The sequence below is a fragment of the Sitophilus oryzae genome, unplaced genomic scaffold, assembly GCF_002938485.1.
Source record: "Sitophilus oryzae breed Bouriz unplaced genomic scaffold, Soryzae_2.0 scaffold_734_pilon_pilon, whole genome shotgun sequence".
Lineage (NCBI taxonomy): Eukaryota > Metazoa > Arthropoda > Insecta > Coleoptera > Curculionidae > Sitophilus > Sitophilus oryzae.
The window spans coordinates 558795-573966 of record NW_022147345.1 but is presented as its reverse complement, the minus strand read 5'-3'; the positions used below and the strand labels follow the sequence as shown (position 1 = coordinate 573966).

Here is a 15172-nt window from a genome sequence, read left to right as displayed (position 1 = left end):
CTGGGTTGGCGTTGGTTTCTATGTAATATGACAAATAAATAAAGCTGGTCTAAATAAGATACCAATTAATAATATTAAAGATTTTGTTTTTTTATTTACATTTAACTTACTGGGTCCGAAATCCTTAAGATCCACAGCATTATGTTCGTTAAGGCAATAATTAAGGCTAATATTATAACCACTGGCAAATTCCTGCATTTTTTCAGAATCAACTGGTGGAGTACTGAAAAAGAACATAAAATGAAAACACACTCTTCTAGATACATCACCAAAATTGTTGAATATAAAGTACAGAGTAAATAAATAAATAAATATATGCCTTTATTGTCAAAAAATTTTACAATTTGTAGACAAAGGTAAAGTAAACAAACAAACAAACAAAAGAGAATACAAAACATTATACAAGTACCGCGTATCACACTAAGAATAGCTCTCGGCTGTATCTCGGAATGTATTGGCCGTAGAACCTGAGGAAAAAAATATTTATAACTCAAGAGGCAATGAGAAATTGCTGGAAATTATTTTCAAGTTTGTAGAGTGGCCGCTAGAGGGCGCAACTGCTACGGCAAATAAGAAAATGCAATTTTTACAAAATTCTGCCTAGGTAAGGGCTACTATGTATAATAGCTTCATAATCTTTAGAAAATTTCGGACTTTTTTTGTCAGAATCATGAAGGTCCGGACTGGATGACCGGAATCTAACAAGCGAGGGCTCGTTTAAAAGAGCGTTTCGTACTCTATATAAAACCATATAAACAATAATAATATGCCTTTAACAGTAGATGCTAGAGGGCGCTGTCTTACAATTTAACAAACAATGCGGTATTTCCCAAAAAAATAAATACAACGGTATATGGCATTTCAGCTGATTGTAAAGAGAAATAAAAGTTTAAGAAGTCAGTGAAAACCGCATCTTGATATTTTTTTTCAATCCGAAGATATTAACAAAAATATAATAAATACGAAAAAATTTGCCCTTAACTATCTTATTTTTATAACACCGTATCAGTAGCCCGCTAGATTATGCCCATTTTAACAACAAAATAAGATAGAAATAGTTAGTTTATTTTAATATCAACGAAATACCAGAATACCATAATACCAGATGTATTAATATCTAATAATTAAGATATTAATAACAGTGAACAATAAACGATGATCCAGTGAAGTCGTGGTAGGCTTTGGAAAAAAGTTGCTTTTGACGTAATAGTATAAACGTCAATTTGTTATCAGATCAACATTTTGATAGTCTTAGCAGCGTTTTTTATGTTTTAATTGCTTTTTCAAAATGCCTTTATTATTTGAAGTAGTTGAAGTAGTTAGTGTTGTGAAAAAGCAATCAAAAGATAAAAGACTATCAAAATGTTGATCTAATAACAATTTGACGTTTATACTATTACGTCAAAAGCAACTTTTTTCCAAAGCCTACCATGACTTCACTGAAGCATCGTTTCTTGTTCACTGTTATTAATACCTTAATTTTAGATATTAATACATCTGGTATTATGGTATTCTGGTATTTCGTTGATATTAAAACAAACTAACTGTTTCTCTATCTTATTTTGTTGTTAAAATGAGCATAATCTAGAGGGCTAGTGATACCGTGTTGTAAAAATAAGGTAATTAAGGGCTTATTTTTTGGTATTTATTATAATTTTGCTATTATCTTCGGTTTAAAAGAAGATATCAAGATGCGGTTTTCGCCGACTTCTTAAGCTTTTACTACTCTTTACTATCAGCTAAAATTACATATACTATTGTATTTAATTTTTTTTGAAAAAAAACGCGCTATGTTTGTTAAATTGTAAGAAAGTGCCCCCTAGTGTCTACGTTCAAAACCTTATTATTATTATTTTTATGGTGTAATATAGAGTAAGAAACGCTCTTTTAAACGAGCCCTCGCTTGTTAGATTCTGATCATCCAGTCCGGAGTTATTAACATTTAAATAAATATAGATCTAACCTTCCCCCACCACTTTATTTTAGCAGATAGGGGAAAATGGTGTTAACAAAAAATATCCAAAATTTACTGAAGATCATGAAGCTATTATTTATACTACTCATTATCTAGATAAAATTCTGTAAAAATTCTATTTTCTTATTTTCCATAGCAGTTGCGCCCTCTATCGGCCATTTTACAAACTTGAAAATAATTTCCAGCAATTTCTCATGGCCCCTTTAGTTATAAATATTTTTTCCGTAGGCTCTACGGCTAATACTTTCCGAGATACAGCCGAGAGCTATTCTTAGTGGGACACCCTGTACATTGTCAGTCTTATTGTTTAAAATAAACATTTAAAAATGTTTACAGTGTCAAGGAATGAAAAATGTAAAAATAAGATTCAAAAATATTTAGTAAGTTTATAGTAAATATCAATGACATCTATTTGTATGTATTGATATTGATATCTATTTGTATTTGTATGACTGCTATTTACCAGTGACACCAATGTCATTGGTAAATAGCATATACAAGGATAGTACTAATAGCAAACAGTAGACCAGTGTTTATAAGATCAAATTCGATTATTAAAATAAGTCATTTACGGCGTAGAAAGCCTTGTCTAGTAAATAAGATTTCAATGCTTTGCGAAATAAAGAAAATGATGTTATGGATTTGATTTCAAATGGCAGATGATTGTGCATTTTTTTCGAGTTGTATAATATTGAACTTTTAACTAACTCTGAGCGTGGGGTAGGTAGATAAAGATCTTGCTCCGCGTTCCTGAGTGGATAAGTGTGAGGTGGCCCCTCTTGAGAAGCTGATACATGCTTACGTATTAGGCAAACGGATTCAAATATAAATAAGGAAGGAAGAGTTAATATTTTTAATTTAAAAAAAAAGCCTGGCAATGAGAATGAGTTCTGCTCTTTAATCCCAGTGAATATCGAACAACTCTCTTCTGGAGCTTGAAAATGCGGTCAAATTGAGTCGCACAATACGTACCCCAGAATGGAAGGGCATATCTGAGGTGCGACTCAAAAAGTGCATAATAAACAGTTCTAGTCACTGACAAGTTAAGCTCCTTAGAAACAGATCTTAATGCAAAACAGGCAGAGCTTAATTTTTTCGACAAAGCGTCGATATGCATGTCCCATTTCAGGGAATTGTCTACAACAAGCCCTAAGAATTTTACAGATTTTACATCAATTGTGGTGTTGTTAAGTACAAGAGGCTGCAGTGAGTCTTTATACGACAAAGCTTTAGTTTTAGAAATGTTGAGACTCAGGAGGTTCGAATCGCACCAAGACTTAATGGTGACTAAGTCATTTGATATAATCCTATGAAGTGCCGTTCCGAAAATATCGGAAGTTGCCAGTAACTTTCTTATTAAAATTAATTAAAGGTGTACTTGAACTCAACACTTAGTGAGTTCACTCATTTTAAAGTGAATAAACTATTAAAATCGATCAAAATCCTACTCAAGGCGAACCATAATGAGTAAAAAAGGAGTCTTTAGTCCAATCCCGATTGAGTGAAAACACTCAACACGTAGTGAATTCACTCATTTTTAAGTGAATGTATACTCAAAATTCTACTTTACGTTTTAAGTGTACTGTTTTAAGTAAAAAAGGAGTCTTTCGTCTAATCTCGATTGAGTGAAATCACTCTTTTGTGTGCTTTTCACTGTGAGAATTGAAAATTCACTCAGTTCTGTAGAGTGGAAATTTCACTCAATCGGGTGTGGACAGAAATTGAGAAAGTATTGAGTGAAATCTGAGTGAAATTTCACTCATTTTTTTACAGTGTAGAGGAGCAAAATGGAGAGCTACAAGAACAAGTTAGGGTAACGAAGGATACTCTCCAGAAATATGAAAATGTGTGTTGGGCTATGTTGATGAAACTGTATGTGTGTGTGTGTGTGTGTGTGTGTGTGTGTCCCCTTGTAAATTTATTATATTATGTGACATTAATGATGTAAATAAATTATATTATTAGAGTAATTAGATGATTCGCTTCGCATTCGCTTTCATTTTAGTTTATTACTCAAAACTCTTCTCTTGTAAATTTATTATACCGAGTGTTGCATCGTCGAGCGGGACATAGGAAATCCCATGTAAATTTTAATGGGGTCAATTACTGGCTTCCCTAATTATTTTAGAGAATATTTCTATTAAGGTTTATTGAAGAGCACTAACACCCACATTCAAAAGAATAACTTTAGATATTTTTGATTGGCCCGTTTACGAGTTATCGCCGATTTCTTTTTAAATATTTCTCCTTTCTTATGGCCCTGTATTTGCTTATGAGCACCAGTCAGGGTAAAAGATAACTGTCAAATGAAGTTGTTATTTCAGAAATTTACCTCTTTAGTGCTTTATTATTATTGAAAACTCATTCCTACATCGGAAATCTTAAAGATGTATTTATAAATACAAATTAATATGAATTAAAGTATAATAAAGTAATCAATTACAAGGTTAATTATAGTATTATTACAATATTCAATAACTTATTAATTTAGGTACTATGTATTAAATTGTTAGAAATTTAGGATATAAGAGGTTCAAATATTCCTCCATCGACTGCTAGACAATAACCCAGGCGATCATAAAATTCTCTTCTTATACATTCGCTAGTTGGTAAACTAAAATTCTATTGCATTCGGCAGAAATAGCATTTTTAACTCGTCTAGATTTGGGTATTTTTTATCCTTGTATATCCTGTTTTTTAAATGGCCCCAGAGAAAGAAATCATTTGGCGAAATATTAGGAGACCTTGCTGGCCAATTTACTGTATGATTTAGGCCAATAACGTTTCCGTTAAAACTATTGTTTAAATATTCCCGAACAGCCGGGGTACTATGTGCCGGGCAGCCATTCATTTGGTACCAAACTTCCTGATTTTCCCTAGTGGCATCATGTAAAGCAGGTAAAATATGATTTTCGAGTAGTTCCAAATAATATTCTGCATTTAAATTTCGCTTAAGAAATAATGGCCCGATAATATTGTGTCCGAATATCCCTGCCCAAACATTTATTATACTTTCTGTGGATATTGCGTCCTTGTTTCGACAAACCTGTGTTGGTTTTCTTTGTTCCAATATCGATAATTCTGAACATTGGGTTCATTATTTAAGGTAAACGTGCATTTTCAGTGAAACATATGTTTTTTAAAAATTCCCTATCCGTGTTTGCTCTTTCCATCATATCGAAACAAAACGCCTGCCGCCGTATTTCGTCCCCATCTCGTAGCTCTTAGTGCTTTTCATATTTGAAGGAATAGTATTTATGTCGTTTCAAAATTCGAAACGCTGTAGTATGATCTATTCCTATTTCATCCTCAAGTTTCCTTGTGCTGATCTTTCCATCCTTCTCTTCCACGCGCAATAAAACTTCTAAGTCGGTATTATTTCTTGCATCTTCTCTTTGTTTCTGCCTTGCTTCACATCTGCAGTTATTTATTAGGATACCTTTGGTCTCAAATCTCTAGATATTCCTTGCGATTATAGACTTTTCAGGTATCGGTCTATTCGGATACAGAGCAGCAAACATGTCCGACACCTTTTGGTAACTATTTTCTTGATTGTATTGATTTAATCATCAATACTTTTTCTTCGGTAGTGTAATTCATGGCTAATATTTTCGATGTAGGTATGAGTTTTTAATAATAATAATAAAGCACTAAATAGATAAATTTCTGAAAAGACAACTTCATTTGACAGTTATCTTTTACCTTAACTGGTGCTCATAAGTAAATACAGGGCCACAAGAAAGGAGAAATATTTAAAAAGAAATCGGCGATAACTCGTAAACGGGCTAATCAAAAATATCTATTATTCTTTTGAATGTGGGTTTTAGCGCCCTTCAATAAACCTCAATAGAATTATTCTCTAAAATAATTAGGGAAGCCAATAATTGACCCCATTAAAATTTACATGGGATTTCCTATGTCCCGCTCGACGATGCAACACCCGGTACGTGACATTAATGATGTAAATATATTATTAAAGTAGTTCGATGAGTGTCCATTTTCATTTGATATTACTCAAAATCTCTTGTGTTACTTGGTTGTTACCTATAAAATGTAGAGGGAATTATAGCATTTTAATTCCCTTAATAATGTCCGAAGAGAGATTTGACGATAAGCTTATATTAATTCAGTAAGAAATAAATAAAAATATATCAGACTTTATTGGTGTAGTATTGTATATTCAAAACATAGAATTAAAGATCATCTAGTGAACAAATATTAATTTTCACTCAAAAGCTTATAGGCAACAAAATCTCGAATTTAACTTAAAATTGTTATGAAAAGATGTGCTTTAACATATGGCGATTTCAAATTTTAATTCGAATCTGACGTCATTCGTGCGAGAGAGATGGAGCTATACATGCTCATCGGCACATACCATGTTTTCTTCTACTATGATATATACATCTCAAAAGTGGCTCGTGGCTCACCCCTATAACTTTTTTATCTTTTTCGATAAAAAAAATGGTATAATAGTGTATGACATAAGGATTCGTTGACGTTTTCAACTGTTTTCGGTCACTTCCCGTTTCATCGGAAATGAATCCCCAAAACTTTTGATTTTTATATGACACTGTGCTAATAATGTAATGTCCGTTTAAAACAAAAATATGCAATTATTTTGGCCATGCTTGTAAAATCTTAAAGTTTAATAAAGAATATTAAACTTTTTCTTACTTACTTAGCCGTATAGGATCCTTTACTTCTTTGGCCATCCAAGATAATCGTATAGTTTTTATCGACAAAAACAACTTGTCTTGCCCTAGCTTCCATAATAATAGCGGTATTAGATGTGGTATTAACCATCGCTAATTGGGTTGGTTTTTTCTATAAGAAAAAAATATTATAAAATATAATCTAAACTATCAACATATGACACACATTATACAGGGTGCTACAAATTCGGGGTACGAGCATTGGTATCTCGGAAACTGTAATAGATACAAAGATGGTTAAATTGGGGCAAAGTTGCCCCCTCCTTGGAATGTTCACAAAGATGCCTTCAAAAAAGTTTTAAAAATTTCAAGGATTGCTGAGTTAAAAAATGGATTTCTCTGAAAATTTCACACCTCTACTTTTCAACCAATAACATGCTTTAATGTTGACTAGTTACCATGGCAACTGAAAAAATTTCCGGAAATTTTTTCGAGGCGCCACGAAACGTTAGTGGAAATTTTTTGACAGTTGAAAAGGTAAACATAAGATCTACAATCATAATGTGAATGAACTACAATGTCTATATATTGAAATATTACCCATTTGAGTTTTAGCATTTGATGTAACTAATTAAAAATATAATAATATTTGTTAATATTATTAACAAATTGAAATTATTTTAAAATGTCATGTTGGATTAATATTTTTTTTTCAAATTTAGGTGTGAAATTTTCTTACCGAATACCACGCAAGCTTAAATTATTCCTGGAAATTTTCTTTCGGGCACGAATATTTTACGAAAATTATCGTAAAAATAATTTTCAAAATATTCGTGCCCTCAAAAAAATTTCCGAAAATAATTTAAGCTCTTGTGATATTATAAGTGAAAATAAATTTTATTTTTTCCTGTCGTTAGTTTTTAGAAAATCAAAAAACTAATTGCACATTCTCATAGACACTTTATTTGGGCTATCTGATAGTATTTTTAGATTTTCAAATTAGCTGATAATTTCTGAGATACAATAGTTTGGTTTGGTAGTAAATGAAGAATAAAAGCAAATGGATTGATAACCACTTACCTATTATTTATAAATTCTCAAGAGGGTTGTAAGTAACAAGACTAAAGCTTCATTCAGAACATCCTAATTAGTGGAATAAATTAGTGGTTTCAATTGCACTTTATACTTTTTAGTTTACGATAATTCACAATGTTTAAAAAACACAATTAAAATTAATAAATTAATAGAATATCCTAGCAACAGCTAGGGTTAGTTAGTTGTATCCATAGAGAAAGCCTAAGATTTAGATAAAAAACAATCAACTTTTGATTTCTAACCACACTTTCTCTTGAGGGAAGAAAATCAAAGGCCAAAATGACATTTCACGCAAATTTTGAAGTATAATTTAGTCGAAAAGTTAAGAGTGATAACTTTTTCTACTAATTGAAATTGAACTAATTTTATTCGAATCACTAAAAGTACTTGGAAGAAAATTATAATTAAATCGAAAGATTATTAAGACTTTAACACCCTGTAACTACGAAATAAAGCAGATCGGACCTATGCATGTTGATATAAAAAATAAATCATATTTTTACGTGAGGAATCTCCACACGAGAGATGGCACATGTTTTTTGAAACACCCTGTATACCTATGTATTAAATATGGTCAGAAATCCATAATCTAAATACAGGGTGGCGCCTCTCATACGCCGCGGAAGCTCCAAGGAGAACTGTAATTTATCTCGAAAGGAAATTTTGGCATATATGTAGGTTAACTGACAGCATTTTATAAAAATATATATAATTGTACAAGGTGTCTCCAAAAGAAGTTACACATCAAAGTTATGTTTTTTCTAATGGAACACCCTATATATTAATTGATTTTCGGATTCAAGGGAAAAATATAAATCTGAGTTTTATTAAAGAAGCATATACCTAAAATCTAAGGATTTTGACATATTTCACATTTTGTGAAAATGAAGAGTAAATTTTAAATTTCGATAACAGCTACCTAAATTTTAGTTGACCTTGTATAGCCTGATATTTAATTACAGTAATCATTGTATGGTAAACTAAATTAAAATTTGATCCGAAAAATTATACAGGGTGAGACAAGAACAGCCAGGTACAAAATTAATACGGAACATTAGTCACTTTTAAAACCAAGTTACTCCTTTATTTTAAATGGAACACCCAGTATATTATTTGGGTGTTCAATAGGGAATTTATATATCTTCAAAATATTATTAAAGTTGCCTACCCCTCAGACAAAGATTTTCCTAGATATTTTAATTTTTATGATTTTGCGTCAGTAGATCTTTATTATTTGAAAAAATCTAGGGTGGCTGTGATATACCTTTTATTAATTTAACAAAAATTAAAGATTGCAGAGTAAAATACTAAACGGTAATAAAAAGATACACGTTTAAAACATATTTTAATTATTGCACAATTAAAACTAGGTATAAACCTATAATTATGTGACAAAAATTAACTAGAAATGAAATGAAATGCTCAAAATGCTTCCTTTCCTGTTAACTGCATAAAATGATTGTCTTTTCAAAAGGATCTTTTCATTTTGAAAGGCATTTATTTGGAGATCTACCTCGAAAAGCAGCTACAATAATTATTTCTCTCATGTTGTCGACAATAGTTGGTAGAGTCTTTAACATATCCCCAAAAAAACCAGACTGGATAAAATCAGGAGCATTTAAGTATTCTATTAATTGGTAAATGCACACTGCATTCACCAACTAATAAAACCATATCAATTCTCTCTGATGTATGATAAGTTTGCATTTTCGGCAAATTTCTGAGACATTTTTTTGTTTGTGAACAAAAAGAACAAGTGACACAAAAAGATAACTAGTTGTTAAAGTTGGACTAATTAGACAGCTATATTGAAGTAACGTCAGACATATCACAGCCATCTAGATTTTATCAAATAATAAAGATCTACTCAGATCAAAAAATCATGTAAATAAAAATATCTAGGAAAATCTTTGTTTGAGGGGTAGGCAACCTTAATAGTATTTTGAAGAGACATGAATTCTCCATTGAATATCGGAATAATATACTGGGTGTTCCATTTAAAATAAAAGAGTAACATGCTTTTAAAGGTGACTAATGTTCAATATTAATTTTGTCTCACCCTGTAGTACTATAAGTTAACTATATATTAGGCTATACCGAGTAAATTACAAATTAGGTAGCTTTTATTGTGATTTAAAAATTGTTGTTCTTTATTTTTAGAAAATGTTAAATATGTGAAAAACCTTATATTTTTGTCATATACTTCTCTTATAAAACTTACTTTTATTTTTCTCTCAGAATCCGAAAATCAATTAATATACAGGGTATCCCAGAAATAAGTGCAAGTATTTTAAGGGGTGGTAAGAAACATATTTTCTCTTTATCGTTTTTCAAATAAGTAAGAGTTATTTTACTTTAAAAATTTCCAAAAAAAATTTTTTTTGCTAAAATTTTAAGAACCACTGGACCTTTTCTGGATTTTCTTTCTTGCAAATTTAATATAATACCTATGTTGCCATATTATCAAGAAATTATGTTTTTTAACTAAAAACTAAAAAAAAATTCAAAAAATTTTTCAAAAAATTTGTAATTTGAAATTTTTTTTTTCGCAAAGAAACCTCACAGGCGTGTTTCTGTGGTTGAACTATACTACCAGTTAAAATACTTGCACTTATTTCTGGGATACCCTGTATAGGGTGTTCCATTACAAAAAATACAACTTTGATATGTAACTTTTTCGGGGACACCCTGTAGAACTCTCTCTATTTTTAAAAAGTGCTCTGAATTAACCTTAGGAATTAACCTACAAAATTTCATTTCAATACAAACTGTCATTCTCCTCGGAGTCTCCGCGGCGTATGACAGGCGCCACCCTGTAAATCTGTAAAAAAAATTACCGGTGTTCCATATAAGCACAGCTGATTCTCTTTAGGTGTTGTTTTCCCGCATTGTTCAGGTGCTGGATAATTATATGTCAGATCACGTTTTTCTCTAATTGTTTTTTCCATGTGGTCAAAATCCAGAGTGAAAGCTACAAACAGACAAAAAAAATTGGTTAATTAAATATACCACCACTATTTCTGCCCAAATATTAATTAATTACATACTTAATTGTGTTGGTGAAGAAATTATTCTAAATAAATGTGGATTTGAATCAGAGATCAATATAATAATAAATTATGAATGTAAACGTCTCTTTGTTATAAATAAGCTTTCGTCAAAAAATCAAATAAAATTTATAGTGTTACTTTTTACCACATACATACAGCCGTTACTCGGTGACGAGTATTCGACACACATAAAGGAGATGGTCACGCAAGGCGTTTTCTTTCATGAGCTTTTCTGTGACTGAAAAGCCCGATACGTGATGTTATCTGCCTACCGCACTCCGGACATTCAAAAATCTCATTGCTTTGTTGCCTCTTTACTTTTTGGTTGCCGCTGTTAACTGAGTTTACAACCCTTCTCCACTGAGTTCTATTGTGAGCTGCCTTTTCCCACTCATTCTGCATGTTAATTCCCTTTAAATTTTCGTGGAAAATGTTCTTGTACCTTTTCAGTTGTCCACCTGGCCTTCTCTTACCGTCTACAAGCTCACCGTAAAGCAGAGATTTTGGCATGCGGTTTTCTTGCATTCTGCATACGTGACCAGCCCATCTTAAGCGGGATTTTGTGACCATGACTTCAATACTCTCGCAGTTAGCTTTTTCAAGGACCGATACGTTTGAGACATGATGGAACCACCGGATTCTTAAGAGTTCTAAGGTGTCTCTGTTGCAACTTGTTTAATGCGTTCATGTGTCGGCGGTACGGCATCGGCACCCAGGTTTCGCTCCCATATAACATGGTGGGGATTATAATTGCTCGGTACACTGCAAGTTTTGTTTTTGTACTCAAGTCATGATTGTAGAAAACCCTGTCTTTTAATTTCCAGAATGCTCTTGAGGCGCTACTAATCCTGTCCTGAATTTCAGAGTCAATATTGGCCCTTTCCGAAATGAAACTGCCAAGGTAATTGAATTCCGCCACATATTCCTGTAGTACTTCTCCGATTATTATAGCATTGTTGTGATCTTCCGGGGGAGTGCACATGATTTTAGTTTTGTCGATGTTTAGCTTAAGGCCCAAAGCCTCGTATGCCCAGGTATATGTGTTCAACATTTCTTGTAATTGTTGTACCGTGTTTGCAACTAGAGCGCAGTCGTCAGCGTATTGAAGTTCTGTGATAAATTTTGTACGTGTTTTTGCCCTGAGTCTTTTTATGTTGAACAGACCGCCGTCATATCGGTATCTAATGCCCAATCCTCTCTCCTGCAGTTTGCTGTCCACTATAATGGAGAGCGCTGCCATGAATATGTTGAACAGAAGAGGCGCTAATACACATCCCTGCCTAACTCCTGTATTTGTTAGGAATGGGTCGCTCAGTGATCCATGATGTGACACTCTTGACCTGTTGTTGTTATGGAGGCTTTTACACACCATAAGAAATTTGTTGGGTACTCCGAACTTTTTCATAATTGCCCAAAACGCATCTCTGTTCACAGAGTCGAAGGCTTTTGTTAGATCGCTAAATGCAACATAAAGTCTTGACGGATGGAAAATATGGAATCGACGGTGCCGCGGTTGGTATGAAAACCCGTTTGCGATTTCGAAAGGATTTTTTCTATATATGGGTGCAGGCGGTTTGACATTATTTTTGCAAGAATTTTTCCGCCGATAGCCAATAGCGAAATTCCCCGGTAATTTCCGCAGTCTGATGCACTTCCTTTGTTCTTAAATATATTCACTATGTTCGCGTTGCGAAAGTCCTGAGGTACCTCTCCCTACTTTTTACCACCCTGTCTAATACACATACAAAATTCAGTTTTTTAGTATTTGGAGCAATTATTAATAAACGCATACAGGGTGGCCCATCGAAAACGTTCCGCAAAGCATAACGGCCAGAGTAATTTTTTTTCAGAAAATTCAAAAACACGTCAATTTTGTTTGTGAGGGGGAAAACGTTTGCCTCAAAAATTATTGCAAAATCTTCAACCCTCTAAGCGGGGGTGTCACCCCCCATTTTTTTTCAAATGGGAAGGGGGTCAAGTGGCACCGCAATGAAAAGGGCTTTCTATTCTCTATACATTCCGGATTTGTTTTTGAAAATCGGCCGTGTCGTTGAGAAGATATGAAGGATTGAAATTCGAAAAGTTTATTTAAACATTTATCAGAGTAAATGATAAGGATAAATTCCTTCGACCAATTTGCTGTTCTTTCTTATTATTTCTAGATGTTTACGCATTTTTTCACTTGCCACAAGGTTGAAGGATCAGGTGCGGTAGTTGCTGTTCAGTGACTTATGCGTTGAAGTTCTCAATATCGTTAAACTTTTTAATAATTATGGTGTACTCACATGCAGAAAAAGTGGAAATAATCGAACTTTATTTTAAAAATAATGAATAAGGCAATCGATTTGCGCAGATATTCAATGAACACCATCCTGACAAACACCTTTATGGCAAAATTGTACGCGAGTTAGTAGCAAAATTTCGCGAAACTGGTTCCGTTATGAATAAAAAGAGGCAGAGGGAAAATCCTGTAGTAAATGAAGCTATGAGGTATTCGTGTTGGGCCAAGTTGCCATGGATAGTACGCTGAGTACAAGAAAATTAGCCAATGAGACCGGCGTGAATCGTACAAGTGTCCAAAGGATATTAAAAAAACACATGTTCCACCCGTACAAAATTGAGTTGTGACAAGAACTCAACGAAGACGATTTTGATCGTCGCTTGCAATTTTGTGAAACTATGGATGAACGAGTGGCGAATGATAATAATTTCCTATTTAATGTGTGTTTTTCGGATGAGTGTACTTTCTTTTTGAACGGTGTAGTTAATTGGCACAACTGTCGGTACTGGACTGAGGAGAATTCCAGGGTTTTTCACGAGGTGCAAAGGGTTTACAGAACCCTCAGAAATTGAACCTGTGGGCTGGTATTTTTGGAAATTCTATTGTGGATCAGTTTAACGATATTGAGAAGAACTTCAACGCACAAATCACAGAAGAGCTATCTAGCAACTATCGCACCTGATCGTTCAACCTTGTGGCAAGTGAAAAAATGCGTAAACATCTAGAAATAATAAGAAAAAACAGCAAATTGGTCGAAGGAATTTATCCGTATCATTTACTCTGATAAATGTTTAAATAAACTTTGCAAATTTCAATCCTTCATATTTTCTCAATGACTCGACCGATTTTCAAAAACGAGGCGGGGAAATATAGAGGATAGAAAACTCTTTTCATTGCGACGCCACTTGACCCCCTTCCTATTTGAAAAAAGTTGGGGATGACACCCCCGCTTAGAGGGTTGAAGATTTTGCAATAATTTTTGGGGCAAAAGTTGTCCCCCTCACAAACAAAATTGACGTGTTTTTGGATTTTTTGAAAAAAAGAATACTTTGTCCGTTATGCCTTGCGGAACGTTTTCGATGGGCCACCCTGTATAGTCAATTAATATAGTTCGAATACTGGGATCATATTAACTGGTCCTCTTTTACAAATATTTAAACAGTTTTTTTTTATTTTTTAATGAAATAATTATTTTGGTTATCCCAATGAAATAATTATTTTAGTTATTTATAATCCATATGCACGTTCATGGTGAATCTGTCGACACTTTTTAGCATTAAAATATGTATGTCTTATAGTAATTTTTACTTTTCAAATTTTATTCGAATCGGTAAAAGCACTTGGAAGAAATTTATAATAAATAAAAAAAAATGAAGCTCTTTAACCTCCTGCAGCTACGAAACAAAGCAGAATCGGACCCATGTTGATATGAAAAATAAATCTTATTTTTACCCACGAGGTCCCACGAGAGATGGCACATATTTTTTGAAACACCCTGTAATTATTGAATTATAGTGCTTACCTTCTGAAAGTACCGCAAAGCTCAAAAGCACTGCGAAATACTTCAATATGTGCGCCATGGTCTTTTTACAGGTTTAAGCCACCAAATCCTACGTTACACTTGTGAACCTTTTTATAAGTTATTCACAAATACTTTGGCTATTTTCGTAATCACTTGATATAAATCAGTACACTTTTCTATTAACTAACAAAAAGCAATTGATTTTAATGTCGAATTGTTTTTTTTTCTTAATCAACTGCGACAATATTATGTACCAGTTATAATTCAATTGTGTTTCAAATATAAAATATTTTTTATATATTTTTTTTATAACTAAGTATTTTAAGAGTGGTTTTTTTAATATTCTCTTAAAACATTTAAGAGGATTTTTTTTTAGAAAATATATTATTATACAAATATTGGTCTAGTTTAATCCTTGGGCAGTCGCGACCGGGCGCTTTGCGGTATTCCGTACCGCATTGATATTTTTTAAATATTCTATAATTTAAAATATTTCACCGTAAAATTTAACATGCAAAAAAACCGTCCTATTTAAATGAAATTTGGCATGTCGATAGATATAACCATAGACAAACAAATAAAAAGAAACTGGCA

The 15172-nt window shown here is 32.8% G+C and overlaps 1 protein-coding gene across 3 annotated transcripts in view; it reads right to left on the bottom strand.

Annotated features, from left to right (window-relative positions):
• The window catches only part of LOC115888370, a 65962-nt gene extending 51264 nt beyond the window's left edge, over positions 1 to 14698 (bottom strand). For all 3 annotated transcript variants that reach the window (XM_030908086.1, XM_030908087.1, XM_030908088.1), the window contains exons 1-4: positions 14579 to 14698; positions 10563 to 10696; positions 6657 to 6802; positions 111 to 223 (exon numbers count right to left, since the gene is read on the bottom strand). In XM_030908086.1, coding sequence (XP_030763946.1) covers positions 111 to 223; positions 6657 to 6802; positions 10563 to 10696; positions 14579 to 14636 — 451 coding nt within the window. In that variant the 5' untranslated portion in view covers positions 14637 to 14698. The remainder of the gene's footprint in view (positions 1 to 110; positions 224 to 6656; positions 6803 to 10562; positions 10697 to 14578) is intronic.
• Between the last annotated feature and the right edge of the window lie 474 nt (positions 14699 to 15172).